The sequence below is a fragment of the Notolepis coatsorum genome, assembly GCF_963971535.1.
Source record: "Notolepis coatsorum genome assembly, chromosome: 1".
Classification (NCBI taxonomy): domain Eukaryota; kingdom Metazoa; phylum Chordata; class Actinopteri; order Aulopiformes; family Paralepididae; genus Notolepis; species Notolepis coatsorum.
Genome location: NC_140165.1, coordinates 57,040,369 through 57,056,073, shown reverse-complemented (window position 1 = coordinate 57,056,073; position 15,705 = coordinate 57,040,369). Strand labels below are relative to the sequence as shown.

At 46.6% G+C, this 15,705-nt stretch overlaps 1 protein-coding gene across 1 annotated transcript in view; it reads left to right on the top strand.

Moving 5' to 3' along the window:
• The window catches only part of atp7b (ATPase copper transporting beta), a gene marked incomplete at both ends in the record, with an annotated part of 66,572 nt that overhangs the window by 7,715 nt on the left and 43,152 nt on the right, over nt 1-15,705 (top strand). Inside the window, 2 exons of the mRNA XM_084320951.1 lie at nt 2,731-3,541; nt 12,598-12,852. Of these exons, the coding sequence (XP_084177077.1) occupies nt 2,731-3,541; nt 12,598-12,852 (1,066 nt within the window). The remainder of the gene's footprint in view (nt 1-2,730; nt 3,542-12,597; nt 12,853-15,705) is intronic.

The window sequence follows — 15,705 nt, the reverse complement described above, 5'->3', positions numbered from 1 at the left end:
ATCCACTATTGAGAGAGTCACAGAATATAAATATATATATTTGGCTGGATGAAAAATGTACTTTTAAATGCCACATCTCCAATCTCACGAGCAAACTGAGGCAAACACTGTGGTTCTTTTACAGAAACAAATCCAGCTTTGTTGAAGCCGTCTTCATGTCAGTTTTGTATTGTGATGTAATTGTAATTTATAGAACCGCTGCCTTGTCCACTCTTTTACACCTATAGACACGGTCCATCACTCTGCTCTTAGATTCATAACTAGTGATAGTTACAGCATCATCACCTCCTATATGAAACGGTGGGTCGGTCTTCTCTATCAGAGAGGCGGAATATGCATTTTTGGTATCTGTTTTTGAAGACCATTGATGGAAAATTGCCACCATATATCACAGCGATGCTAGATTGGATTGATTGATTGAAAACTTTATTAACAGATTGCAGAATGGGTACAATACAGTACGGCTCAATACACACAATTGTTAAGGGGATGCAGACCAGAGAAAGACTTTCGTCTTGTTTACATCAGGGTCCCCCATTTTCAAATGTCTGGATGTAAAAGATATACAAATATAGAGTACTGTTTATTTACAGATGGTTTCTAAAAGAGAATATATACATTTGAGGGGGGGGGGGGGTTGGGTGGGCGGTGGTTTGGACATTTACCGGGGCCAGTTTCGAATTGCAGCCTCCCGTAGGTGCTCTTTTAGAGCGGTTTTGAAGGTGGGTAGTGATTCACATTCTTTTACGGCTGTGGGTAGGGCGTTCCACATTGTTGAGGCATAATTGCGAAACGTGTTTAGTCCCTTGTTTGATCCGAATCTGGGTTGAACATGATTTGTGGAACTCCCTCTGGAATTATGGACCTTATCTGACCTGCTCAAACGATTGACTTTCACTAAAGGTCCCATGAGTTTAGTCTGAGCTTGGTGAGTCTGCCTTTTGTTTTGATGCACCAGCTTCCTGGAACGATCTTCAACTCACATTAAATCAATACCCTACTATCTTATGGACAATTTATAAACATGATCACAAACCTCCCTACCTCAGTGTGTAACTAACTGTTTTTAATCTGTCTTTGTTTTTTCTCTCTTTTCACCTGTGTTTTTGGTTTATTTATGCAAATGTTTTTCCCATTTTATATGTAATCGTAATCAACTTTATTTATATAGCACATTTACAACGGTTGTGATTGTACAAAAGTGCTTCACAGTTAAAAACGGCAAAGCAAAGAAAATCTCACTTGATGAATGTAGTTGAGGTGTAGACCATCTTGTTTGATATGAGTAAGCAGTCTTGCTTGTGTAGAATGAGGTTGATATGAGTACTGACTTGTAAACAGAGTCATGCTTGTGTAGAATGAGGTTGATATGAGTACTGACTGTAAGCAGTCATGCTTGTGAAGAATGAGGTTGATATGAGTACTGATTGTAAGCATAGTCATGCTTTAGAGACTTAAAGGCCGGGGTAGAGACTTCTCATCTGCACTGGTCATGTGTCCTTTTGGCTGCAAACCAGTAGCTTGGCAGGATGACAACCAGCAATCTGCTCTGTTGGATGGCAATGGATTGCATTATGGCATCAGTGAGTAGGAAGACGATATTTTACGTTATGTTAGATCTCCAGAGTTATGATTTCTTTGAAGCGTATGTATACAAGGATCTTAAAAGGTGACGGGTCACAGTCTCCCGCCGAATCTCTGTTCACTTCTCAAATAGACGGGTTATGAAACGGTTCATTTTCATCTTCACTTGAGAACAACAATAAACTAAAAAAGCTAAAACTGAAATGAGTGACATCAGTGAAGCTTGTACTGAAAAAATAAGAGTGCTTGAAGTGTAAACATCTACCAACTTAATTTGCAAGCTCTTTTAACCCTTTCAAAGGGTTAACCCTTTCACTACCACACTACATAAGGTTAACCCTTGCACTACCACACTACAGACGGTTAACTGTCTGTAGTGTGGTAGTGAAAGGGTTAACCTTCTGTAGTGTGGTAGTGAAAGGGTTAACCCTTTGAAAGGGTTAAAAGAGCTTGCAAATTAAGTTGGTAGATGTTTACACTTCAAGCACTCTTAAAACTATTAAGTGCACTCAAATATATATAATAAAGAAAGAAACTACCAAAGAAATATAAAGTCCCTGCTAGGAACTCATGCAGAATCAATGCCCTTTTCCCAACATGGCTGCACCCACTTTTCCCATTATGAAAACCCTTTTACAGGAGTAACGTTCACTTCCAATGGCCAATCCTACCACCCAACATGCGCCAGTGATATTAAAGACCAGTCGCATCTAGGGGTGTAAAGGTACACGTATCCGTACCGAACCGAACCGAACCGTTTCAGTGTGTACCGTACCGAACGGCTGTAGTGTGTACCGAACGAATACAACGGTATGTTAACCGCCCACCGGGGGCTGTTTTTTTTCACAATCTAATATAATTATTATAATTTTCTTTTCTTTACAAGTCTATTATTAATTTCAATATAGAATATTCGTTGACAGCCCTACAAGTACAATTAGTAACTGCACACTACATCACCCCTGAGAGGAACATGGAAAGCCAAACTTTCCCCCACTGTACCGAAAACCCGTACCGAACCGTGACTTCAAAACCGAGTTATGTACCGAACCGTGGTTTTTGTGTACCGTTACACGCATCTGCCTCGACTTATTTGTTTTTACCCGATTCTCACATAATATACACGCTCTCTTTCTTATTCTCCAGGAGAATGAGGCCAAGCATCCCGAGAGGCAAGCCCACGACAACCTAGCCTACGAATGTGAGAATGAGCCGAACCCCCCGTCCGAGAACCTCTCCAGGGCCGCGTTGGAGAACCTCTCGGGGCCCCTCCCCGAGTGCAGTTTCCGGGCCGCCGAGAGCGGAATCTGCGGCCTCGATGGCACGCTCGCCGCGCGTCTGTCCGCGTCCGGTGACTCGGTTGAGGTGGAATACGACACGTCGACCACCGCGACCCGAGAACTCTCCCCGGAGATCCGGGCTTTGGGCCACGGCGGCGGCCCGGTGGCGGCCGGCGCAGAGGCAGTGGCGCGGATCCGGGTGGACGGGATGACCTGCCAGTCCTGCGTGCACTCGGTCCGGGGGCAGATCGGAGCGCTGCCGGGAGTCTCTCATGTTCAGGTGTCTCTCCAGGATGGCCTGACGCTGGTGGTGTTCCAGCCGCTCGCCGTAACGCCAGAGGAGCTGAGGGAGAAGATAGAAGCCATGGGGTTCAGCGCCACTTTGTTAGAAACCACGGACCCGTCCGGGCCAGACACGGGCTGCCGGCAGCGGGACGTGACCGGCACTGCCACGCTGAGTCCGTCGACGCGGGATCTGAGCATTTGGATCGCGGGGATGACTTGCAACTTGTGCGTGCAGTCCATCGAAGGCAGGATATCTCAGGTGACTGGTGTGCATTCCATAGCGGTATCGCTGAAGGAGGGAAAGGGACTGATAACCTTTGACCCCAATCTCACGCAGCCGGAGCAACTCAGGGAAACTATTGAGGACATGGGCTTCACAGCTTCACTTGAAGGTATGCACACGTTTTACAGTGTGTCTCACTCACTGGATATTTCACTTTAGTAGAACTTGTCATAAATCAGTTTGTCTTACCTCTTATCTAAAGTCATCTACAAGTAGGCTAGCGACCACTGTCGTCCACTGTCAACACCACCATTCCTCCCAGGTGTCGGGCTCCTCATTCACTTCTATTCATTTTTGGGACCATGTCTAAATATCATACTTCTGACGTATAAACAATCTATACAGCAATGTCATTCTGTGTAATATATGTTTCTGAGTCAATCTCAAATCTTTGTTTTTGTTTGTTTTGCCAAGATGACATCTATAAGTGATAATTGCTGTTGCATTTTACAATGTATTATTATTGTTATTATTATTGATAATAATAATAATACACTTTATTTGTATAGCACCTTTCATACAAGAATTGCAGCCCAAAGTGCTTCACAGCAGTAAAAATATACATCACATTTGCATAAAATAGACAAAATAAAAGCAATGCAGAAAATAAGAAAAAGGGTAAAAGCAATGCAGGTAATAATATTAACTCACACAGTTTATAACCTGAGTCTTTCTTCCCTGTTAGGTCAAGGTTTCTTCAAAACCAGTAGAAAAGAGATGCAACTCCATAGCCTGAACTGACTGTGAACCCTGGGAGTTGTGTTTTAGGACATTGGTTCTCGAACTGTTTCATGTCAAGGACCCCATAAACTGACACCTAATAGGTGAGGGGCCACCACTGGATACGGGTCTGTCTCAAGGGCCCCCATCTGAGAAGCTAGTTAGATGTGATTCAGTCCAGAATTCCCAAACCGTCTGTACTACAGGTGAGGAGATGACAACTATGATCAGAATGGGGCACCCAAGTGGCGACCCATGTAACGCGCTGCGTCGCGAAGCGGCCGACCCGGGTTCGAGTCCCGGACCCGGCGTCCTTTGCCGAATGTCTTCCCCCCCGCTCTGTCTCCCGTTCTTCCTCTCTCTCTCCCTCTACCGGACTGCCCGCTAGTACAAACAAACAAAAATCTACCAAAAACATAATAAAAGAAACTATGATCAGAATGTTCATGCTTATACATTCGCTCATCAGGCTAACATTAGATTAGATTCAAATGTATTGCCATCATACAGCACAAGAACAGTACAGCGAAAAGAAGTTTGGCATCCAACCAGAGTGCAAATGTAGCAGTAAAGTGCAATAGTAATATACAATATACTGGTGGTTAAACTGGGTACAAAATATACAAATTAGTACTACTGAGTGTAGTGCTAATCAGATGTATACAGAGTTGTAGTATAATAAATAAAGACAGTATGACTACTGCTGGCCAGCAGCGTAACTAGTAAGAGTAGAATATGTACAGATATAGATATAGTAAAGGACTATGTGCAGGTAAGTACACACAGGTAAGGATAGGTATATATGCGGTGAGAATAAATATATATATAATATGGTACATACAGCATTATTGTACATAGCTATGGGTTATGTGCAGGTGTACAAGCAAGTATATAGAGGGGTTATATGCAGGTATATTCTGACAAATATGGGTACATATTAGTGCTGTCAGGCGATTACAATTTTTTATCTAATTAATTACAGGATTTGTAATTAATTAATCGCATTTTAATCGCATAACCATTTTAGGCCTGATATTCCAAAAAAAATTGTCTACTTTTTCTCCCATCCCAATTTCGTATTATCCAATTCTACCCTCTCCTGTCTCGAACGTTGTTAGACCATGCCTCCCACTGGTTGGCTGCAATGTGGACAAAGCCTTTCATCACGTGTCCCCTCCGGTACACGAGGAGGCAGCGTCGCATCTTTTCATCTGTACAGCGCGATCTCTCAGCGGCGAGGAGTAACGCGTGGGAGGCTCACGCTGCCCCCGATACTTCCTGATTCTGCTGTACAGGCGCACCAACCGACCTGTAGGAGTCACTGTCTACAACGTCCGATCCCCACCCACCGGCTTTCCCACCCCCTAATACTGCCAATTGTATTAGTATGAACGACCAGCCAAGCCGGAAGCAACGGCGAGAGCTGGGCTCGAACCCAGCATCTCCTGCGTTAGTGGCGAGCGCCTTTCCCACTGCGCCACTTAGCCGCCCCTGATGTTCCCTTTTTTTTTTATTATCTTTTTCCCCCTCCTTCTTTTTCCGATTTTTCTCCCATCCCACCCTTCCTGGTTGTTGCACACTTTCCCCTACTGTTGGTCCGAGAGACCGGAGACTGTCGCATGCTTTCCTCCGACGCATTTGCAGCCAGCCGGCAGGCCAGCCTGGCCGCGCAGATTCTCACCGGGGAGAGTGTAGCGTGTGGGAGGCCGCAGTATCTCTCCCTAGATCCTACCCTTGCTGAGCAGGCGCCCCGACCGAACTGTAGGGGTCGCTGTCCACAACGCCCAGGACCCACCCATCAGCTTTCCCACCCTCTAATACTGCCAATTGTATTAGTGTGAACGGCCAGCCAAGCTGATAGCAACGTCGGGAGCTGGATTCGAACACGCGAATCCAGCATCTCCGGTGTTGGTGACGAACGCAATCTCCGATACGCCACCTGACCGCCCCTGCCCCTGATATTCTATATTCTATAATCATAATCATATTTCAAATTGCATGTGTCCGGATGGCAGAATTCAGTACTGTATCTACAAAACCTTCTGTTTAATCATCTTCCATTTATTAATTTGCTTAGATTTTTCAGGTCTGGTAAATTTTAGCATGGTGTTATTCACAGTCAAATAAAAAAAAAATAAAAAATTTGAATTGATATTCTCATTTGGTTCATTACAATTTACTCAAGCCTAGTAACGGACACTATTTCTGACACTGGGAATACATTCCCTGAGATCCAGATGTCCCTAGAATCAGATACCAAGAACATGCAAATGGACCATATTAAAAAGAATTCTGTAAATGTGTATTCTACGTTAGACACATAGCCATAATTTAAAACATAGATTAGGCGATATTAATGCTAACATTGAAGTGGATGGTGGGCATTCAAGCACTAAATGTGCGCCCCCTGCTGGGCACTGAAAGTGTTAATGATGAATAGGCTTCACTTTAGATTAGGGCACACAATAGCACCTGCAAATGATTTATAGATGTTTTATGAATGTCTTAACAAATCATTTGTTGATCATGAACAAATAAATGGAGGTACAGTATAGTCGTTTTTTCATATCCATTTTTCAAATCATCTACAAATGTGTTACTATACATTAAACATTATTTAATAATGAACAAATCAAGTACAAACAATGTTGATAATGAGTTATAAATAATGTAGAACTAATTTTTAAATGTTATACAAATATAGTTATAAATGATTTAATAATCATTTACAAATGTATATAAATGATTTGTTCATGATTAGTTCATTATCTACAAATACCTTATAAAGGTCTTATAACTGAGTGTTATTATAAAGTGTTACCTAATTAGTGCCTGACAGCACTAATAAAAATATTAGTGAAAAAAAATAAAAAAAAATTTAGCTGGGCACCCCCCTGTCCCGGGACCCCACCTTGAGAACCACATAGGAAGCCTTGTGCAGCATGAACTGACCATGAACCCAGGGAGGTCGTGCTATAGGAAGCCTTGTGAACCCAGGGAGGTTGTGATATAGGAAGCCTTGCGCACGGTGAACTGAGCGTGAACCCAGGGAGGTTGTGATATAGGAAGCCTTGTGAACCCAGGGAGGTTGTGATATAGGAAGCCTTGTTACACGGCATGTTAAACCACTGATCCAGTGGGGCACAGTATACCCAGGTTGCCTTGGAAACCAGACAAGTACTTTCTAATGTGAGACGGAAGGCTCTTGAATCAGCCAGAGCTTTTCTTCTCTCGTTTTAATGACACACAATGGCTTGCCAGCCAGAGGAATTACCCCCGGCCAGATTATAAGCGCCTTCTTTCATGTCGCTTTTTTTTCTTTTCTTTCATTTTAGCCGTCAAGGCATTCTTGCTGCAGCTGGCCTCCTGAAAAGGGCCAGTGCACCGTTTCAGAAGCCGACAGGTTGGCTGCCTACATGTATATCCGGCATGTGCACCTGGTTTGAACGGAATAACCCAATCTCCATCTCCATGGAAACCATAGTCACACTTTTTGACCTCTACGCTCCAAAGGAAGGGAATACAATTACATCTTCAGTTTATTGCTTATTGCTTTTATTGGATTGATTTATGTTGATTTCAACAAGATAAACAGAGGCTGATGGAAGAGGAAGCCCTCCTTTCATTTGTTTATTTTTCAACGGGGTAATCTTGGATACCTGTAACTGGTTTTAAAGGATCGTACCGTACCATGTCTTTTTGACATTTGGGTTCCAAGTCATTCTTGCGTCGATTTTCGTATTATTTTACCCTTACTGGAAAAAAGTTCTGCCAATCCACTGTATCTGAAATTAAACACAGCGTAACCCCTGAAAGTCCCCACATCTGACTAAAATGGCGTGCTAACATCTGAGGTGCATTTATCTTCCTGGAAAATGTTTTTTTTTAATCCACTTTTTCTCCCATTTTTCTATATTTTCTCCCATCCCAATTTTGTATCATCCAATTCAACCCTCCCCTGTCACGAACGCTGTTTCATGCCTCCCACAAGTCGGCTGCAATGTGGACTAAGTCATACATAGCACAAGTCCCCTCCGGTACTTGAGGTAACAGCAGTCGCATCTTTTCACCTGCGCAGCTCGATCTCTCAGTGGCGAGGAGTAACGCGTGGGAGGCTCACGCTGCCCCTGACACTTCCTGATTCTACTGCGCAGGCGCACCAACCGACCTCTAGGAGTCGCTGTCCACAACGCCCGATCCTCACCCATCAGTTTTCCCACCCTCTAATACTGCCAATTGTATTAGTACGGACGACCAGCCAAACTGAAAACAATGTGGAGAGCTGGATTCGAACACGCGAATTCTAGCGTCTCCGCATTGGTGGCGAGTGCCTTGCCCACTACACCACCTAGCCACCCGCCTTCCTGGAAAATGTTTTTGCAATTTCACAATGTGACAGTATGAATGTAACAGTGTGGATGTGACAGTGTGGATGTAACAGTGTGGATGTGACAGTGTGACAGTATGGATGTGATTGTGACAGTATGGATGTGACAGTGTGACAGTGTGGGTGTGACGGTGTGACAGTGGATGTGACAGTGTGGATGTGACGGTGTGACAGAGTGAATGTGACAGTGTGGATGTGACAGTGTGACAGTGTGGATGTGACGGTGTGAATGTGACAGTGTGACAGTGTGAATGTGGATGTGTGACAGTGTGGATGTGTGACAGTGTGGATGTGACAGTGTGGATGTGTGACAGTGTGGATGTGACAGTGTGGATGTGACAGTGTAGATGTGACAGTGTGGATGTGACAGTGTGGATGTGACAGTGTGGATGTGACAGTGTGGATGTGTGACAGTGTGGATGTGACAGTGTGGATGTGACAGTGTGGATGTGACAGTGTGAATGTGACAGTGTGGATGTGACAGTGTAGATGTGACAGTGTGACAGTATGGATGTGATTGTGACAGTATGGATGTGACAGTGTGACAGTGTGAATGTGACAGTGTGGATGTGACAGTGTGAATGTGACAGTGTGACAGTATGGATGTGATTGTGACAGTATGGACGTGACAGTGTGACAGTGTGAATGTGACAGTGTGGATGTGTGACAATGTGGATGTGACAGTGTGAATGTGACAGTGTGGATGTGTGACAGTGTGGATGTGACGGTGTGAATGTGACAGTGTGGATGTGTGACAATGTGGATGTGACAGTGTGACAGTGTGAATGTGACAGTGTGGATGTGACAGTGTGGATGTGACAGTGTGGATGTGACAGTGTGGATGTGACAGTGTAGATGTGACAGTGTAGATGTGACAGTGTGGATGTGACAGTGTGACAGTGTGGATGTGACAGTGTGGATGTGACAGTGTAGATGTGACAGTGTGAATGTGACAGTGTAGATGTGACAGTGTGAATGTGACAGTGTGGATGTGACAGTGTGGATGTGACAGTGTGACAGTGTGGATGTGACAGTGTGGATGTGACAGTGTGGATGTGACAGTGTAGATGTGACAGTGTGGATGTGACAGTGTGGGTGTGACAGTGTGACAGTGTGAATGTGACGGTGTGAATGTGACAGTGTGACAGTGTGGATGTGTGACAGTGTGGATGTGTGACAGTGTGGATGTGACAGTGTGGATGTGTGACAGTGTGGATGTGACAGTGTGGATGTGACAGTGTGGATGTGACAGTGTGGATGTGACAGTGTGACAGTGTGGATGTGACGGTGTGAATGTGACAGTGTGACAGTGTGAATGTGACAGTGTGACAGTGTGGATGTGTGACAGTGTGGATGTGACAGTGTGGATGTGACAGTGTGGATGTGACAGTGTGGATGTGACAGTGTGAATGTGACAGTGTGCATGTGACAGTGTAGATGTGACAGTGTGGATGTGACAGTGTAGATGTGACAGTGTAGATGTGACAGTGTGGATGTGACAGTGTGAATGTGACAGTGTGGATGTGACAGTGTAGATGTGACAGTGTAGATGTGACAGTGTGAATGTGACAGTGTGGATGTGTGACAATGTGGATGTGACAGTGTAGATGTGACAGTGTGGATGTGACAGTGTGGATGTGACAGTGTGAATGTGACAGTGTGGATGTGACAGTGTGGATGTGACAGTGTGAATGTGACAGTGTGGATGTGACAGTGTGGATGTGACAGTGTAGATGTGACAGTGTAGATGTGACAGTGTGGATGTGACAGTGTGGATGTGACAGTGTGGATGTGACAGTGTAGATGTGACAGTGTGGATGTGACAGTGTGAATGTGACAGTGTGGATGTGACAGTGTGGATGTGACAGTGTAGATGTGACAGTGTGACAGTGTGGATGTGACAGTGTAGATGTGACAGTGTGGATGTGACAGTGTGAATGTGACAGTGTGGATGTGACAGTGTAGATGTGACAGTGTGGATGTGACAGTGTGAATGTGACAGTGTGGATGTGACAGTGTGACAGTGTGGATGTGACAGTGTGGATGTGACAGTGTGGATGTGACAGTGTAGATGTGACGGTGTGGATGTGACGGTGTGGATGTGACGGTGTGGATGTGACAGTGTGGATGTGACAGTGTAGATGTGACAGTGTGAATGTGACAGTGTGGATGTGACAGTGTGAATGTGACAGTGTGGATGTGACAGTGTGAATGTGACAGTGTGGATGTGACAGTGTGAATGTGACAGTGTGGATGTGACAGTGTGGGTGTGACAGTGTGGATGTGACAGTGTGAATGTGACAGTGTGGATGTGTGACAGTGTGGATGTGTGACAGTGTGGATGTGACAGTGTGGATGTGTGACAGTGTGGATGTGTGACAGTGTGGATGTGACAGTGTGAATGTGACAGTGTGGATGTGTGACAGTGTGGATGTGTGACAGTGTGGATGTGTGACAGTGTGGATGTGACAGTGTGGGTGTGACAGTGTGGATGTGGCAGTGTGGATGTGACAGTGTGACAGTGTGGATGTGACAGTGTGAATGTGACAGGATAAAACGCTTAAACTCCACATGGAAAACTAAATGGAAACGGATCTGAGACCTGTTTCTGTCGTGATCTCAACATAACCTCCTCGAGTGTCGCCATGTTTTATGTTTACGTTGCAAATCCAGATAGTGGATAGTTCACAAGGAAGCTATTCTTCGCGGCTGGGTGGCGCAGCGGACATTGCGCTCGTCACCAACGCATGAGACACCGGTCTCGAATCCGGCTGTCAGCGTTGCCTCCGGCTTGGGCCGGCCGTCATACTGACTCAATTGGCAGAGTCAGCGGGAGGGGAGTCGATGGGTGGTAGTCTGGTCGTTGTAAACAGCGACTCCAACAGGTCGGTCAGGGCGCCTGCACAGCAAAGACAGGAAATGGCGGGGGCAGTGTGAGCCTCCCACACGTTACACCTCGCCAATGAGAGTCCGCGCTGGCAGGTGAAAAGAAGTGACTGGCTGCCTCCACATGTATCGGAGGGGGACATGTGATGGGCTTCTATCCTCCCTACGACCCGCCAGCACATGCGAGCAATGATCAGGACAGGGGAGTGAGAATTGGCACGAGAGGAAATTGGGATGGGAGAAAAATCACAGAAAAAGGAGGAGAAAAAGGAAGATATTCTTCTTCTATATAATTCTATACATCGACCAGGGAGGATTCTGTCCTGATCTGCCTCCTGCAGATCCTCCAGGTACACGCAAAATTCACAGGCATGTGAACAATGCCGTTCACAACACAGCCACTTATCTACTCATACGCACGGCTAAAAGCAAGTACACAGAGACCCTTACCGTGCCTCTTTCTGTCTCTTCAGCTTGTGTTCCCATGCTGTAGCTGATGTTGCTCGACTACTGCAACGCACTGCTTGCTGGCCTCCCGGCCACTGCCACCAAGCCTCTTCAACTCATTCAGAACGCAGCGGCCCGCCTGATCTCAAACCTACCGAAGTCAGCCCATGTCACCCCACTTCTTAGGGACCTGCACTGGCTCCCCATTGCTGCACGAATCTGCTTCAAGGCCCTCGACCTGGCATACCATGCAGCAAAGGGAACGGCTCCCGCCTGGTCTCTAACTACACACCCTCAAGACCCCTACGCTCTACATCTTCTGGCTGTCTCAGACCCACTCCTATCCGAGCTCCGGGAGGGTCATCAAGGAGAAGCCGCATTTTATCAGTCCTTGCCCCACAATGGTGGAACGAACTGCCCACCCCAGTTAGGACAGCCGAAACCCGTCCAATCTTTCGCTGTCGACTAAAGACTCACTTCTTCAACCATTATCTGAAATGAAAAGAAAAAAAATCTAACCCTAACTAACCTTACTGTCATGCACTTGTCCTAATATACTAACTAACCTACACTGTAGAACTCAACATTGTTACTCAGCTGATAGAGTTGTACCCTTCCTGCTGTCTTGTTGTACAAAACGTGCAAGTCGCTTTGGATAAAAGCGTCAGCTAAAGGACTAAATGTAAATGTCGCTGCTGTTTCCTTTTAAGAACCTCCATCCACAGGTAACATCCAGGGTGTTGACGAGTCCAGACCACCAACTCGTCTCGACTCCTCCGACCGGTCCCACTCTCGACCACACAAGACTGTCAACGTCGCCGGCTCGAAGAGGGCCGCTGAAGGCTGTCATGCGGGACATCCAGGCATTGATTTGGATCCTTCTCAGAAAACGAAGGCACAGAAATGCTACGTTTCCGTGACGGGCATGACCTGCGCCTCCTGTGTGGCCACTATTGAGAGAGACTTAATGAAACATAAAGGTGAGTCATTGTCTTCTTGTTTTTAGATGCAAACCTCATAGGCCACCAAGCCGCTTATTCTCGATCCTCGCTCCACAACGGTGGAACGAACTCCCCACCACAGTTAGGACAGCCGAAACCAGATCAAACGCACTTCTTCTATCAATATCTGAAATCAATAAAAAATATATATATACTTTTCTTACTGTCTTTGTCATGCACTCTACCTACTATACTAATATGTCTTTACTACTATGCACTCAACACTGCAGCACCCAAGTTTCAGCACTGTTTGATGAACATTGTTACTCTGTTGTAATAGTTGTACCCTTCCTGATGACTTGTCGTACAGAATTTGTAAGTCGCTTTGGATAAAAGCGCCAGCTAAATGACAAAATGTAAAAAATGTAAATGTAAGTCAGTCACTCACTCATTTAGGGTCCAATCCAAAGGTTTAAAAAAGATTCCCATCTTCCGTTCTCCTTCCTTTATTGCTCTGTGACCCAAACACGGAACGTTTTTGCCGGCTTCTTTTAAGTCTGCTCCAAAGCCACAAGGAAACTGTAAAAGAAGGAAGGGTCATCATGTCAGAATACCAGCGTTCTGTGCTCTGCTTGGTGCCAGACTTTGGTGCCAGTTCTACTGAAGCTTGTATTAAAATCCAAAATATACCAGCTGAGGAAATATACATCAACCAATATATCAAACGTTAGCGAGTTAACAAGGCAACAAATTGCAGATGAGAACATATAAAGCTCCTTCCACAGACGGCATTTCAAGATGGCATGTGTGTGAACAAGGATGTTTCATCTCTTCTAACATATTCTCCTCACGTTCATTTCCTCATACCTTTCACTGAGGAATTGACTGTATTCACGCGAACGGGCCAGAAAAGGAATCCCATCCTGAGCGTGACAGGGAGCAAAATGGCCACCATCAATTGAGGATGAGGATGCGAGGAAAAGACAAGAGCACCCATCTATGAACCTTTGGAATGGACCCCAAGACACTCACTCACTCACTCACTCACTCACTCACTCACTCACTCACTCACTCACTCACTCACTCACTCACTCACTCACTCATGGTTAGCCACTCTGCCCCTTGTGGCGGCTCACAGGCATGGCACTTTGTGTAAGATGTCATGATGCTTTCCATTGTGTCTTGTGGACGGTACGTTTACCGGTTGGTACAGCTGTGCTACAGGTCTGATGGTAAGGCTCCCTGGCCCACTTCCAAAGGGTGCAGGCCAGATGCGGTCATTCCACACTTACGACACCAACTACTCAGTATTCCAATAGAAAACCACCAACGCAGAGACCCGGCGTTCAAATCTTGGTGTCGGCTGTACCTCCGGCTCGGTCAGTCGTCCCTACGAACGCATTTGTGAAGTGTTCACGGTTGGGAAACCTGTGGGGTACGAGTCCCGGTCATTGTGATAGCGACTCCTGCTGGTCAGTCGGGGTGCCTGTTCAGCAGGGAGGGGATCCGGGGGGGAGATAGCGTGACGCTCTCCCAGTGAAACTTCTCGGAGGAAGCATGGTAGTCCCCAGAGCAACAGTAGGGTAGTCTACACCCTCCCCAGAGCAACAGTAGGGTAGTCTACACCCTCCCCAGAGCAACAGTAGGGTGGTCTACACCCTCCCCAGAGCAACAGTAGGGTAGTCTACACCCTCCCCAGAGCAACAGTAGGGTAGTCTACACCCTCCCCAGAGCAACAGTAGGGTGGTCTACACCCTCCCCAGAGCAACAGTAGGGTAGTCTACACCCTCCCCAGAGCAACAGTAGGGTGGTCTACACCCTCCCCAGACCAACAGTAGGGTGGTCTACACCCTCCCCAAACCAACAGTAGGGTAGTCTACACCCTCCCCAGACCAACAGTAGGGTAGTCTACACCCTCCCCAGAGCAACAGTAGGGTAGTCTACACCCTCCCCAGAGCAACAGCAGGGTAGTCTACACCCTCCCCAGACCAACAGTAGGGTAGTCTACACCCTCCCCAGATCAACAGTAGGGTAGTCTACACCCTCCCCAGACCAACAGTAGGGTGGTCTACACCCTCCCCAGACTGACGGTAGGGTGGTCTACACCCTCCCCAGACTGACGGTAGGGTGGTCTACACCCTCCCCAGAGCAAAAGTAGGGTGGTCTACACCCTCCCCAGACCAACAGTAGGGTGGTCTACACCCTCCCCAGACCAACAGTAGGGTGGTCTACACCCTCCCCAGACAGACAGTAGGGTAGTCTACACCCTCCCCAGACAGACAGTCGGGTAGTCTACACCCTCCCCAGACCAACAGTAGGGTGGTCTACACCCTCCCCAGACAGACAGTAGGGTAGTCTACACCCTCCCCAGACAGACAGTAGACCCTCCCCAGACAGACAGTAGGGTAGTCTACACCCTCCCCAGACAGACAGTAGGGTAGTCTACACTCTACACCCTCCCCAGACAGACAGTAGGGTAGTCTACACCCTCCCCAGACCAACAGTAGGGTAGTCTACACCCTCCCCAGACCCAACAGTAGGGTAGTCTACACCCTCCCCAGACCAACAGTAGGGTGGTCTACACCCTCCCCAGACCCAACAGTGGGGTAGTCTACACCCTCCCCAGACCCAACAGTAGGGTAGTCTACACCCTCCCCAGACCCAACAGTAGGGTAGTCTACACCCTCCCCAGACCAACAGTAGGGTGGTCTACACCCTCCCCAGACCCAACAGTAGGGTAGTCTACACCCTCCCCAGACCAACAGTAGGGCAGCGCAAAGACCAAGTTTCAAGTTCAAGTTCAAGTTTCTTTAATAGTTGTCATACAGAAGTACAGAATACTTTTATACAAAATGCTTCTTTCTGTTACGCTCCAGAGACTGTGCTAGACAA